This window comes from Nannospalax galili, unplaced genomic scaffold (genome assembly GCF_000622305.1).
Source record: "Nannospalax galili isolate Female #2095 unplaced genomic scaffold, S.galili_v1.0 scaffold1049, whole genome shotgun sequence".
Taxonomy (NCBI): domain Eukaryota; kingdom Metazoa; phylum Chordata; class Mammalia; order Rodentia; family Spalacidae; genus Nannospalax; species Nannospalax galili.
This window is the reverse complement of record NW_008358636.1, coordinates 72,431-88,131: the sequence shown is the minus strand read 5'-3', so window position 1 is coordinate 88,131 and position 15,701 is coordinate 72,431. Positions and strand designations below refer to the sequence as shown.

General features: G+C 37.6%; 1 protein-coding gene across 1 annotated transcript in view; it reads right to left on the bottom strand.

The window, feature by feature from the left end:
* The window catches only part of LOC103724791 (probable maltase-glucoamylase 2), a 102,960-nt gene that overhangs the window by 75,160 nt on the left and 12,099 nt on the right, over positions 1-15,701 (bottom strand). Inside the window, exons 3-14 of the mRNA XM_017795310.1 lie at positions 13,120-13,243; positions 12,905-13,014; positions 12,348-12,502; positions 11,318-11,489; positions 10,017-10,116; positions 9,179-9,291; positions 7,681-7,806; positions 6,010-6,141; positions 5,816-5,914; positions 3,273-3,386; positions 2,349-2,430; positions 940-1,057 (exon numbers count right to left, since the gene is read on the bottom strand). Coding sequence (XP_017650799.1) covers positions 940-1,057; positions 2,349-2,430; positions 3,273-3,386; positions 5,816-5,914; positions 6,010-6,141; positions 7,681-7,806; positions 9,179-9,291; positions 10,017-10,116; positions 11,318-11,489; positions 12,348-12,502; positions 12,905-13,014; positions 13,120-13,243 — 1,445 coding nt within the window. The remainder of the gene's footprint in view (positions 1-939; positions 1,058-2,348; positions 2,431-3,272; positions 3,387-5,815; positions 5,915-6,009; positions 6,142-7,680; positions 7,807-9,178; positions 9,292-10,016; positions 10,117-11,317; positions 11,490-12,347; positions 12,503-12,904; positions 13,015-13,119; positions 13,244-15,701) is intronic.

Sequence of the window (15,701 nt, the reverse complement as noted above, 5' to 3'; positions counted from 1 at the left end):
CAGAAAAGAAGCATGAGGATTGATCCCTATGGCTCATCTGTAGGAAAACAGAGGATAATGGGCAGATACTGATGGACATAGAGGCAAGAACGAAGGTCTGAAAGGATCCTATGTGGTGCAGTCACTTAAAGGCTAAAGGAACCACGGCTCAAGGAGTCATGAGAGACAGAGAAGTCAAGTGAGGCAAAGCTGTGGATGTGCCCGTTGAAGTCCCCTGGCCTGCCTCCTTCCCACATGAAGTTCTAGGAATGCCAGAATAGAAGGAAACAGCACAGAAAGACTTCAAGACCAGCTTTTTCCCAAACCACTGACGTAGTCTCAATAACCATTCAAAACATTTTAGCTCCCCATCTCTATTGCAAATTTAAAATTAAAGTCTTCTTATGCTTGACCCATTTTTCCATTTTTTAGATATAATGATTATATTTTATCATGTAAGGGACTGAGTGGAGTGGAGGGGTTGCTGTGTCTCTGTTTAAAAAGCCATTGCTGAAATCCATGTGACAAGGTGGGAGGACAGAATGCTGCACTGTACATACCTGTTCCCTCAAAAGGGGTGATATTGGTGAATAACACGTAATTTTATTTGCTAAAATCAAGCAACCTTTCTGTGGTAACTTTAGCCTATTCAGTAACGGGATCCTGCATGGGCTGGTGTCTAGCTGGGGACTCTGTCTTTTATCTCATTGTCTGTGAGTGTCCTTGAAATGATGATATACTTTATCCAAAACCCAATCAAAATTAATCTTACACAGAAAACAAAACTCTGTGCAAAAATAATTTTTGAGTATTACATACCAGTTTCTGTACCCATATGACCACAAAAATATTTGCATAATATATTTATGGAAGTAAAGAAAACCCCATCTACCCATTACCTTCCACATTCCACCTCCCACCTCCCCAAATCCAGATCCAGGTAGAAAATCAAAGCCTTACAAGTCTGTGACTCTCGCCATGTTGTAGCCATACAAGCTGTGGACATCGTAGTGAAGGCCTGAGTAGAATTCTGTGTCCATGCAGAGGGTCCTTGTAAACAGAGAGCCACCCAGGACGTCTAGGAAGAACAGCCATCAATGGGGAAATTTTTCATCTAGTAACTGTGGTAAAGTACAACCCAATCTTTTTCTTCCTAGTTACTGCGCCTTCTTTGCTCACAAAGGATGTTGGTGAGTAAAGGCATCTGAGAAACCAGGTCAGAGCCCTGGGCAACTGATCTAAGAATAAGCGTAAAGCACTTACTGTTGATCTACACACACTTAATGAAGGAGAACTATGTGCGCAATGCACAGGAACAAGGCCAGGGAAGGGTGTAGTCACTTTTATATCACAGTTTAAAAACAAAAAAGGAGTTTGTGACCGGGTAATTTCATGAATAAGAACTCAAATCCTAGCTCTGAGAATCCCTACTGTGGCTATTTTCCCCCTTTCTGGAGGCTAAATAATCACTCTTGGGGTCGGAGAGATGACTTAGGAACACTTGCTGCTCTTGTAAAGGACCTGGGTTTATTTCCCAGTACTCAAATGGTGGCTAACAACTACCTATAACTCCAGTCCCCAGGGAATCTGACACCCTCTTCTGACTTCCACAGGCTCCTACACACATGTGCTGTGCATACATACATTAGGCACACTTACACACACATAAAAATAATAAAATAAATTTTAAAAAGAAATGCTTTATACTGCTTTGTGTCCTATGAGCTACTCTTTTTCTCCCCTCTCTGTAGCTACATAGCTGAGGTCTTGGCCCTCTATAGGTAAGCCCTTAACATGAGGCATAATTCCAGAAAGTGGTGGAACAAGGAATAATTTAAGGTTCTTTTTTCCAACTACCCTTATAGAACAAATTTAATAGGCTGATAAGTCATAAAGAAAATCATATTTCTTGTAATTTCTTGTGAGATGAGATTCATAACTATGTCAATTATGGACAGAATACTGAAGTTTTCCCAAGGTCAAAGCTAATTGTAGCCGTACCATTACCATGCTTAAAGTGAACTGTGCAGTAATGAAAAGGTGAGAAAGCTGTTAGGAGAAAGTGGCTAGTCATGTGTGAATAGACAAAGGGCTGAGAGGTATGGAATAAGTTTTTGTCAGAGCAAGCAGACAGTGATAAACTGAGGCACTCTATGGGAAAAAAAAGCTTTGATGAAAAATAACATTAAGAAGTTAAGGAAAATAAGATAAATAAATCCATAATGAGAAGTGGAGACTTTGGTCAGAGACGGGTCCAGATATCTGGAAACCCACTGGGCTGGGAAGTGAATTGCTCACAACCATACTGCGTGGCACTTAAGTTATTTAAGTGTCTAATACCTGCATCATTTGCAAACAAGAAAACTTACTAGGAGTGAAAGGAGGGAAGTTCAAGTTGTTTGATTCACATTTTTTATCAGGATCTTGGAGGGTAGATACTTCATCCATTTCCTTCAAAGACAAAATACACAAAACGTTATTAAAATAAAAGTAGCTAGCAGAAGATGCTTATAGCAGGAAGCTAGGATGCCTGTCTTCTGTTAACTGGGTTTTCTTTTTTTAAAATTTTAAATAATCTCTTCAACTTTTCTTGGCCTCCATTTCATTTTTATGAAATTAAATCATTGATTTAAATTATATTTAAGGTATATTAGAGTAATAAACGATATTGAACACATTTTAACTTTTATGCATTTATTTAGCTGATTAATCAAAATATAAAATCTTTGCCTTACAACTTGTAAAGACTTCATTGTCAGTGTTACTGTTTCAGTATACTTAAAAATCAAAGACAGAATAATGTTTTTGTTTTGTTGGTTTTCTCTGTCTCTTGTCTTACTGGAGAATGGTAAGAAACTATAATTGTAAAATACATTTTTCTAAAGTGAATTACAAATAAGTAATCTCTAATCTTGTCAACAAACAAAGATATCTGCAGTTTTCAAAGGAATTTCCTCACTGTTCTGTAGCAAAATACCACAAAGGCTTCAGGTTATTTTTTAATGATTAAGTCTTTGTGAGCCAATGCTATAAATAATAGCAATATTAACTTTTAGTAAAATAACACTTTTAGCTGAAAGAGACTTAATGGAGGGAAAAGTTAAGTCCTAGAGAAAACAAAGGGCTTATCAAATGAAACAAGTAATTGATGGCAAATCCAGAATAAGAACCCAGGGTTTTAGGAGCCTAATTTCCTGTATGTATGCCAGGCATTGAGAAAAAGAATTGTAAATGCCAGTGAACTGCTGATACGCAGCTTACAAAGGAAGTTTGAGTCTAGAGTGACAACTTACAATCCATACGCCATCAAACTCCAGATGTTTATAAAATTCAGCGAGCTGCTGGGTCCACCATGGAATCGAGGCTGGATTGCTGAAGTCGGGGAAGACTGACTGTCCAGGATAACCCTGGAGAAGAGAGCAAGGCTGTGGCAATTTGTGTGATGGTTCGGTTATTCATTGTTTCTTCGCCACTGTCTCTTTTACTAGAGACCTCATTGCTTATCATTTTAGAGTCAAAATCGTCACTCCCCTAACAACTTTCACACAAGCAGAAAAATACATACAAGAAGGTAAATGCAGGTAAAAAGAAAGGAAGATGAGCTGATTAAATGAAAATCTGTTATATGTCTATTTTTAAAATGCAAAATTTTATTATGTAAGGCCAATTAGAAGATGAACTGTTTAAAATTCTGGAAAGTCTGTGTTTAATGTTTTAAAAGAGAGTGATTAAGTATGTTTAATGTACTGTTAATTAAAGGTTTTATTAATCCTGTTCTGAGTAATTACTATAAATAATATTTTGAGTTTTGCATACAAACAACATTTTGTAAGTGGTTTAATCATGTTACTCTTGCTCATATTGAAGTTTCTAAGGCTTTCCCCTATTTTTTTTCTACATCTATCAAACAGTAGCTCAAAACATCTTCCACAAATAACACACAGGTATTCCCATAGCCAAGCTTTTAAAAATTCTGAATAGGTGTAACATTCTTGCTGATTTTCCTGATAAACGTGTATGTTGGAAATTAGGAGTAACTTTATAGTCACTCACCATAATAACTTTATTAAAATGCATGGATTCTTTTTTAAATTTATTCTTTGGCATTTTCACACGTGCAAGCAATGCAATTCTGATGCCTCTTGACCCTGACCCTCCTTGCCACCCCTATCACCCCCACCCATCCTCCCTGCATGTTCCCTTTCCATATTCATGTGTTCTTGTATGTTTTGAGAGCCAGCAAGCTTAAAGAGGGCTGTGGTAGTTTGGATGAGAATGTCTCCTAAAGGCTCCAAGTGTTAGAACACTCGGCCCCAATTAGCGATGCTATTTGCAGAGGTTTAGGAGGTGCAGCCTTGCTGGAGTAAGCCTGTCACTGGGGCAGGCTTTGAGAGTTCTTTCTTGCCTTATTTCCAGTTTTTCTCTCTCTGGTTCCTGTGCCTGCTTGAGGATGTGATCACTCAGCTTTCTGCCTCCTGCTGTGCCTCCCCCACCATAATAGACTCATTCCTCTAGATCCATAAGCCCAACAAACTCTTCCTTTTATAAGCTGTCTGGGTCAGGGTAGTTTATCACAGCAACAGAAACATAACTAATTCAAGGGCTATCATAAAATGCAAAACTTCTTAATATATAAGATGAGAGCTTGAAATTTGCTTGAATTTGAACAGAATGGGCTTTTGTTTCTTTGTTTTACTTGATGTGATTTTTACACCCCAGAAAACAGGTGGTTTTGCAACAGAATCCCCCAACAATATCATTAGCTGAAAAGAAGCCAGGCTCCTCCATTCTAACTAAATACATTTGTAACAACCTCTGACCTACATCTATAGCTACTGCCTCTGCCAACATCTTAGAACAAATTATTATTCTTGTTCACTGGTCAGTGAAAATAGTCATCTAATTCTTTTAATTACCTAAATTCTTCACCCAAACACCCCACCGGACTGAAATGGCTCACCCAATGTGGATCATCATTTTTATTTTTTATTTGACTGTACTCTCTGATTTTTATAACATATGAAAATCTAGCTGCTATTTTATAGATTTATATCTGTACAACAAAACAATTACAGTAAAAACTTGGTTTGGAGAAAGAAATTTCCTAAGCTTCATGGAAAGTTAAAATCAACAAAAAACGAAAGTAAATAGAATGAAACAGATAAAGTTGATGAAGGGAATTAAGTGAGCCAAGCGAAGGACAGGACATCAAACAACTCTGAAAAGACAAATTTGCAAAGTAAATGACTCAGGAGCTGTAATAACCACACAATGACACAGACTTCTGAGATTAAGTACCAGTTTTGTAAATGTCACACAATCATCTGGGCAAGCCCCACATACAACTGGAATGAAAGATTAGCTATGTGGTTTAACTGAAAGAACGTACTCCTAGAAGTACAGCTATCCTGAAAATATGCTGCTTAGTAGTTCAAACTTTAGAATCAAGCCTGGGTTTTCACCATGAGTCTTGTGTAAATTAAACATATATTAACTGAGATGGGCTCCACATTATTCTATGAGACTCAATACATTATGGATATTGAGTTTAATGTCTTGGGAAAGAGATAGAAACTCAGAGACAGACAGACTTCCAGGCATTTTCACCTAATGATACACTGCTTCTCAATTATCTAAAATACTAGTGTGTCTGGAGCTAGCTTTTAATATCTTAGAATTTTAATAACTTTGTTATCACATCTATTAGTTATTAGTTGAATGAATGAAACTTCTAAACCCATGAAAAGTAAGAGTATTATGATTTGCCTTTCCCCCATCTTCATATAAAAATCAAAAACTTCACCAAACGACTGTTCTGAATTTCTTGGGCAATTACCTCCCCAACAGCAAAGCCATTGGTGTCCAAGATCCACACTCGGCTTATGCTTCCATTACTGTAGGTCTGATAGGCAGGATCTTTCAAGATGCCAGGGTTCTAATAAGTAAGCAAGACATAAATATTATTTTGGAAAATTTCTTTTGTCGTCTGAAAGCAAATACAAGACATTAAGGTAAGTGTTATGAACATACCATAATAATTACATACTTCTGTCCATTGTTATGTAATTCTGTTGCAAACTTTGAGAGCTCGGGATAAGCCTGTTCATCAATGGTGAAATCTTTCTTTCCACTCATGTAGTCTATGTCTGAATATTGTACATCCTGAAAGATAGTTCTGGCCAGTTAAAACCAAGGAAATATCACCTTGCTAATGGGAAAGATTTCAACTCTGATTCCTAACCATTAAAAGAGAAACCATATAGCTTAATAGTCCTGCGACTTCCAGGGTTTAGCTGGCTCCTAGAAAGAAGTAAGTCCTCTTTGAAAGATGCCGCTGTTCTGTTAGAAACATGTCACGAGGTGTCCCAAGGAACTTAGGTCAGGAAATGCACCTTGTCATGCGGAGTCATGTATATGCTCCTCATGAGGGTGTATATGAGGAGGCCAGCATGTGACTTGCTTCCCAATGTGGTATCATGTGTTCTGATCCTGGGCAGTTACTCAAGACCTAGTTGCCTTACACAGCCACACAGAGGGAAGCTCCCAACCACAGTAGAAAAGTTTATTTGTTCTTGAACTGGTAGCACCACCAAAAGCTATTAGAAAGATACTACGTCAAAAGAACTATGGATACAAATTGGTCCTGCAACTTTGTTGTGTAACCCTGGAAAAGTGGTTAATCATACATTCCCTCATTCACAAAATAGTGATAAAGAAGGCCCAGCTATGACTAGCCCTTTGTAAAGTAAAATAAATAAGTGTGCCAAAATTTGGTCTAATTCTTCCTAGAATCAGATATTTTCAGTCAACATATGTGGGAAAAGCAAAATTAAATAACCAATTTCCCCTTAATATTAAACAATGTCATAGGAATAGGATTTGAAAACTTGATCTTTGTCTACTCTCTTTGATACTCTGAGGTTAGGTCAAAGTCATTTCCACCCATACAATCTTCCTTCAAATGCCAACACATATACATCTACACTAAAGTTTCAAAGTTCCAAAGAGCTAGTTCAGAGGAAAGTCTTTTAACAACTGCTTTGGCCACATGTTATGCATCTCCAAGAAGAGCTTATCAAATATTAGACACTTCAAGTTATCATTTTACTTGTTTAAAGTGGACTTTAAACATCATAAATACTTTATAGCCACAGAGCTTCAGAGTTAGAGCCTGCCAGATCTGGAAAGAGCATTACAAAGTCATTATGTGAAATTCGCTTGCCCTGGGTCATCATTATAACCATCAACTCTTGCTGACCAGTCACCTCAGGTGTTGCCTTCACTCATAAAATACATCTGGCTTTGATGGTATTCATGCTCTGGGTTAGATTTTTTTGATGTATTATATAAAGTATTTCTTTCTCCAGTAAGTGTTGAATTATCTGTTTTAAAGGTAGAAACTATAACATATAGTTGTTAATTAACTAACCAAACATTGCGTTGAGATAGGAAGAGACGAGACTAAAATTGAAAGCATATCCATTTGAATCCATCAACCCTGCACTTTTGATGATCAGATGAACAAGCCAATATGTAAATTCCGATACCATGGGTGCTTCTGTCAGTCGGTTTATTATTCTATGTTGATAGATAAATTGAATATAATAAATTGAATATAATACCCCATAAATTCAATATAATAACAAAAAAAGGAAGAAAAGGAATGGTGCCTAAGGCATGCTAAGAAAAGCCTCAACTTACATATGGGATCTCAGCTTTACGGTTTCGATCTACAACCTCCTTCAGCCTGTCAATGCCACCGTAATCCCTACGACTAAGCTGGAAACCAAGACTCCAGTACGAAGGCAAAAATGGTCGTCCAACAACCTGGGAAAATAAACAAAGATGTGTCTAGGCTTTTATAATTAACACTGTAGCAGCACGTCCAACATCTAAATCATTCATTCTTCCTCATTTTTCTGTAAAGTCCTTGAGTCTAAAAGTGTCAGAAACGAGAGGAATTTCCTACAGCAAAACTCCAAAGCTCTTATCTTTCTTCACTAAAATATCCAAATATACTTGCAACAACTACATCAGTAAATGATGAGATTTTCTGAAAATGTTTGACTATTGTGTCATCTTAGAGAGAAAAGGAGAGGGGCTGGGGATGTACATCAGTTGGCATCCATGAGGACGTGGGTTTGATTCCCATCAGTAATATAAAAATCGTCTGGAGGAAAGGGGGAAGCAGTCATTGCTTTATACGCAGCTGGAAGTTGGTGTCTCAATTTATTTCCCTGTCTGTGTGATAAAATACCATGATCACAGCAACTTAAGGGAGAAAGAATTTATTCTGGTTCACTGTTCAAGGTACAGTCCATCAGGACAGGGAAGTAAAAGTATCAGGGCCTTGAGGCAGCTGGTCACACTGCGTCCACAGTCAAGGAACAGTGGGCAAAGAATGATTTCCATTTCTCACCACTTTTCTTTCTCCATTTTACCAAGTTGAAGATCCCCTGCCTAGGAATAGTTATACCCAATACAAGAGGAATAACAGATGGGATTAAGCGTGTGGTGGGTGTTCCCTAAGACTCCCTGTGCTCCAAGAGTGTTTTTCTCACACTACTGAATTCCTGTACAGCATATTTAGATCTTATCTAAAACACTGAGTTCAAAGGGCTTCCTATTACAATGATTTTGGATTACACTACATTCTTGTTTGATTATAAATTCTCTGGCATCTAGAACCACCTTTAATATGACTTTACAAACCAGCTTGAAGAAATCACTTCATCTTTCTGTGTCTGTTTTCTCTGTCTTTGAAGTAAGGTGAGACTACATGCTGCCTGTTTCCTCCTATTCTGCATTTTGAATAAAATATAAATATCTAGGATTTCTTTCATATTCCCATTGCTTTCTGTTGTTGTCAATGAACTTTACTGATTTATGGCCTTGGGTCTTTGGAGTGACTGGTCATACCTAAATGGATGATAAGAAATGGAAAATGGACCTGCTTAGAAAGGAGAAAATACCTAACTTCCTTTTGCAATTTCTCAAGGCTTCCTGCATGGTACCCCTTTCCAGGCAGAAAACATCTGATAAATGTCATCAGAGCAAACAAATGAAAGACGAGCGGCTGTAGTCTCAGCATTTATACCCATCCTGTGTACTAATAACTAATTTTCCTCCTGTTAATTTAAACAAATACACCGAGAAAGCAGCAATGCTGACCCACAGTAGAGGGCGGGCAGAGTCCTACCTCCAGGTATTCCTGAACCACCTGCTCTGGACTGTTTCCCAAGAAGACATAAAAGTCAAGAATGCCCCCAGTTGTGCGGTAAGTGATGGCAGGAGCAGGTTGGAGGGTGGCCTCTGAAAGGATTAAAATGAATAATTCATTCAGTGATCCTTCACTGAAATGTGCATCTCTCTGGAATGTGAATTGCTGAGTCTTCCCAATCTCAGCATCATTTTCAGAGGAAAAAGAATTACATTTTGGCCAAAGTTTGTCAATACATTGAACAAGACACCCATCAAATAAAAGTTATGTCTGTTTCATTTCTTGTTTTACGAGAAAGAACAAGTTCTATTGCAATCTGGTCATATTAAAATATACATTTCTACAGTATGTGATTGGTTTCATATAAAAAAATTTTTAGAAACTATGAGTTTAACTACAGTTAATTTTTTAAATAAGTAAATAAGGTGTATTAGCACACCACAAATCCAGAACTTGCAGCTGGGTTGTGAGGCACACCCACAGACACAGCCTCTGCCTACAGGCAGACAGCATGCTGTATGTTGAAGCTGCAGGTATCTTTGGAGTGTGTACATCAATGAATCCCAGCATCTACACGATAAATATATTTCATCAAAGGAGACCCTTGAAGCAAGCAATTTCCAGTTAAAGGTCTCTATTCACAAGCTGGATTTGTGGATTAATTAAGCTAGCATCAGGTTCTAGTTTCAACAGAAGCACTATAGGTTTACCATGTGCCTGTTAAATGATGTTCTCACTATAAGAGTTATTCTTTTAATGAAAACGTCATTCCCAAATCTATTCTTAACCATAGAAGACAAAATAAGATGCTTCCTACCCATGGCATTACTGTTCATCAGAAAAACTCCAAAAGAGGCCCCACTGGTGTCTTCAAGGCACAAGAAGAATGTGTGTGCTCCATACAGATTAATCGTGCCCTGTCAGCAAGAAAGGAAAAAAGAAGCATTATATGTAAAAATATTTAGTGTTCAGGGACTGGAGAGATGGCTCAGTGGTTATGAGCATGTGCTGCTCTTGCAGAGGTCCAAGTTTCATCCCCAGCATCCACATAAGATTGCTCATAAGTGTCTGTAACTCCAGCTCCATAGATCTGATGCCCTTTTCTCGATTTCACAGCACCTGCACTCACATGCACATACTCACACCCAGACACACACAAACACATACGATTTAAATAAACTATTTAAAACTATTTATTCTGAAGGCATGATGGAGCATACCCTTAATCCCAGAGCAAGAGGACATGCTTAAGGACAGCCTACGCTCCACAGTGAACTCTAGGCCAGGCTGAACTACATAACAAGACTGTCTTATATAAATAAATAAGTAAATATCTTCAAGTTAAGGGAGGTAATCAAGGGCTGTGGCAATAACCTGTGTTTGGGGAGTCTTTTAGACCGGAGGGGCTCTAAATATCATCAAACCATATTATATGAAAATTTCCAAAATTCAATAGAAAAATAAATAAATGTTACTAACAAAACCAAATGCCAAAAAGAAAAATTCATGACATACATACACTTGCTCCACATTTAATGAAGTATTGTATCAAAATAGGTATTAAAATGCTACTATCAGCTAATGAAAGGAGAAAGAAACACAACATAGCATCTGTTCACTGGAATACAATTTGGCAATGATAAGAAATGATATGCTGATACTATAACAAAAATACATCTCAAAACTTGTATACTATATGAAAGAAACGTTACCATATGTTGTATGATTCTTCATACATATGTCTAGAAAAGTCAAATGTACACAAAAAAGCAGATCAGACATTGCCAGGTGCTAGTGTGGACACTAGCATAGAAATAGGGGTGAAGACTAAAAGGTATGACAGATCTGACTGGGGTGAGGAAAATGTTCTAAAACTGAATTACAGTGATCACAGAACTCTAATATAACCTTATATATGCATTGAATTCTATTTTCCATGATAGTTTTATAATTGCAATACTTTTAATTATGAATAATAAATAGCAATAATAGGTATTCCCAACACAGATACATGTAAATTGAGCAAAATAAAACATAATTGTATTTTTGCAGGGTACTTTTGGGAACAGAGAGGAGTATTCCTGACTGTAAGTGATGAACAGGAGGAAGGAACCTCACCTCTGTGGGAGTGGTGTCTCGGGTGAAGATGGGCCAGGTATTCCAGCTCATGCTATGGCGGTATTGTTGATGCACGTGCTCTCCCAGCCCATACACATTGGAGCTAGGTAGTCGGAAAGACAGCTGCAGGTACTGCTGGGCAAAGTGAAGGGGCCCTATGCTGGTGTCTAACCTGGACCATGAGGAGAGAGGGCGAATCAGTGAAGCACTCTATGTCTGCAGGAAGCTCTTTCTGCCTCTCCACGTGCACTCAGGGATTAATTACCTCCGGTGTTAGCACCAATTTTAGTGCTACCTTCAAAGGTGTTTCCGTGGTATTTATGGTTCTTTGAATTTAGGCTAGCATAGTACTATAACGGGACCCCATCAGCACAAGTTGGGTGATTGGGGATAAAAGAAGGTGCAGCTTTACATCTGCTGTGTGTCTATTCCCTCCTTGACACTACTAACCGTGTGAAGTCTTAGCACATTTCCCTCAGGAAAAGTGGGTATTAAGATCCTCTTCACAGACAAAAAAACAGATGCTGAAGTGGTGAGGTCAGTCACCTTACAGCACAGAGGTGGCTGGTAACCTGTTAAGTGCCATGACTTGAATATAAGTTTTACTGACATTAAGATTTTTGTCTCCTTCCATGCAATTTGTAATGTAAGATCAAATTGGTGTTAGGTGCTTAATGGTAGGAATCACAGGTAGTGACACTTTGAAATGGTAAACAGTGACATTTGAGTTCCGGTTTGAATGATAACTTAAAACTATAAAATTCTCTATTCCATAATGTTTGTGAACATACATATGTATACTTACTAAAAAGATATGTGTAAAACTTAGTAAACTAGTCATTATATTTTCATACATTTTTATCCAGCAGATTATCATTGTTATTTAGTCACAGAAAGTAATTTTATGATTTTCTGAAGTTCAAATATATTTTCAATTCCTATTCATCTTGTTGTGTACCCAGAGTGTGTCAGAATGAGTTATCCTGGGCCTCTGTATTCAAAGATGTTTGAAGAGTGTGGGAAAGCTCACAAGACTCTTTTGTTGCTCTTCCGCATTATCCGCATGCTGAAGGGTTTCTTGATGACCTCTATGTAGTAGTTTAAACTGGAATCATCAGCAGTCGCATTAAACAACTGGATGTTTTCATGAGGGACTTCATAGCGTTTCTCATTGTAATCGGTGACCTGTCAGAAAAATAACAGAAGAGACCATTCTGGGTAAGACTACTTCCTTGTTGAACTACCAAAAAATGCTGCTTCTGAAGCCTCAGTCCATGAAAATAGTTTCCAGTTCTTGACACTTTAATTTCTGATTTCTGAGGCAAAAGCAATCCAATTATATGTGTCCTGGCAAGTAAAAAGTCACCCATCATCCCCTCCAGAGATTCCTGCAGAGAACAGACAGGCCTTTCTGCCCATGTACCTTTGCTTATTACACAGCAGAAGAGGATGGGGTACTGCTTATCTCCAGAGAGATGATAGATGATAGATGATAGATAGATGATAGATGATAGATGATAGATGATAGATAGATAGATAGATAGATAGATAGATAGATAGATATTCCCTGGTGACTCCCACACCAACCTTAAAATGAAAACGATTGGCTGTCTCATAGTTAGCAGTGAAGAGGGCATTAGTAATATCATTTCCAAACAAAGGCGGGGATGGCAACTTTTTCAGCAGGGCAGTCAACCCTAAGGGGAGGGAAGGAGAGCATGAAAGTGTTAGGTTTCATTCTGAAGGTACCTTGGCTGGACCAAAAAGAGTTGCTTGCTGGGATACACTGGGGTAGTACTCACCTGTGCTTGTATTTGTTTGTACATTGGTGACTTCATAACCCCAGTTCCTAGGGAAGAAGCACCTAGGGACACTGGTATCTGCCACTGGTTTCCAGCAACATTTATGCTGCCATCTGCAGACATCCTGTAAGAAGAGCACAGAGCTGACATTATATAAAATGAAGAAAGGAAGTATTGCTCGTCTATTTATTTGCAAACCATCTAAATTCCAAGGAGAATTTAGGGTAGGTCATAATTATATTAACTCATGTATTCATTCTCAATTTCTTCATACACTTCTCTAGCCATCCAATACTCATTCTGTATCTATCAGATAAGGAAGTGATAACACAGATAAGTAAGATTTAGTTAGTGCTTCTGTAAACTGACAGTCTAGCTGTAGATCAAGAAAACTAAAATAGCAATTATGAGTTGAATGTTCCAATAGAATGTGCTAGGAGCTCGAGAAATACATACACCAGACACTGCACCCAGGCTGGTAGTCAGGAAAAATATAAATGTGTTGTTACAGCAACGGGGGACGCAAGAGAACAATAGTCCAGGCAGAGCAAACAGTGGTGCTCTGAAAAACAAAAAAACAGTCACTGTGCCAGGAGAAAGGGGAGGGCACACACTATGTTGTTAACTTGACTCTGGGGAAAGATTTTGAGGACAAGAAGGAAACATGGAATAAGGACTTCCCCATTTTATTCTGTATACACCTAGAATGTCTGAGTCATATTAAAATTTAGTATAGACTCTGTTATAAAAACTAAAGATGATGTCACACCACTGTTTATTTTAAAAGCATACACTACTGACAAGTTTTAAGATACCAATATCAGTTGTAATTACTCTGAAAAGCCACAATATGACTATAATTTAAAGCAAAAAGTAAAATCCAGTCACATTTTAACTATACATTCTTTTAAAATTTGACTTTGCTTTTCATAGATTTAACAGACATTCCTGCCTCACTTCTTTCACATAAGGCAAGAGTCAGCAGGGGACTGCTAAAGAAAGACTTGAGGAGTTCTGGGTGCCTCTGGACAAACATAAAGAACCTCTGTCACCTCTGAAACTGAGGTTTATAAAGTCCCAAAGTTCAGTTTCATTGCTGTAAATTGTTTCAAAGTTTACAGACCTCCATAAAGAGCAATAATCATCCAGATAAACATAATCTTTGTGTGTACAATCTACTCTAACAAACTTCTTTCAGACCCAAATACCAAAGGTCAAATCTTGGGGACAATTATTTATTGTTACTGCAAACTCCACGTCCTTTCATATATGGCTTCTACATACTTGCTTTCCTTATTTTTCATTTCAGATTCTCATAAACCCATGTCCGATTAGTGGTGTTGACACCGAGCAAGTCTCCTTGTTTCTTTTTCTTCCTTCTTAACACTATCCATACTAAAAGTATCCCTATGTTACCTCCCAAATTGATTCCATGTCATTTGTCATTCCAACAAAAATAACTAATAGAATTTATGGATAGAAAACTCACTTAGAAATTATCTAGCCTAACTCTATGTGATGCAAGCAAGTATTGCTTCAGTAGAGTCACTGATAAATGCTTAAATTCTATAAATACTATGTGCAACTTCTTTCCAAATTAGGAAACCTTATTTTTATATTTAGTATTTTACTGCAGTGATATTTCTTATTCTTTGATAAAATCAGCCTTTGGAAAGTTTAATGTTCTAAACTCTGCTGTGATTATATTATTGGCTTTTAGATAAATGGTCTCAAACCTTCTTGAAATTTTAGAAAGGAAAAGAAAACAGTATTATGAAGTGAGAAGAAAATGAAACAAATATTAGGAAAAAAACTTTAAATTGTCATTTTCTGTAGGTAATATTACCATATCACAAGAACACAAAAATGTCTATATATAATAGAAGAGAACTGATAAATTAACTTAAGAAAATATCTGATAGCAAGATCAGTACTCAAAATCAACCTTAAATCTATACTAACAATAGTAAACAGAAAGATGGAATCAAACATTAAATCATTTTTTAAAAATTCAAAGAAATGTCCATGATGTCTACACGAAAGATAAGAAGGATTTGGAAGATGTGTCCGATGTGCTATCATGGAGCTGTAGTAACTAGTATTGGTATTGGTAATTTAAAATCAAACACCATAAGCAAATCCACACATGCAAGCACAATTTTCAGTAAAGGCACCAATACAATGCAGAAACAAGAAGTCATTTCTCACATCTTGCAGTAGCTTCAGCAAAAGCTGTGGACACGGGAAGGGGACCAGATCTGAGCCAGGGTAAAGTGCAAAAGCGCTCAGAAAACTCCACATCATATATTTTCTTTAGCAGCAGCTGCAAGCTAAGGTAAAGACAAGCTCTGATCCAGAGTAAGGCCTACAGGCTCCTAGGGAGATCTACAATTGACAGCAAAATCTGCAGAGCCTGGCAGGAGGCCCAAACTGATCCAGGACAATACCTGACTGTCAGAGGAAGACTAGGGATAGAGCCTTTGGATCTACATACCAGTCAGAGGAAAACAACACCTCAAGCCTACTAGAACTCAGTCCTCTCCTGAGCATTGTAAGATCTTCACTGAAAGAAGGGAGACTTG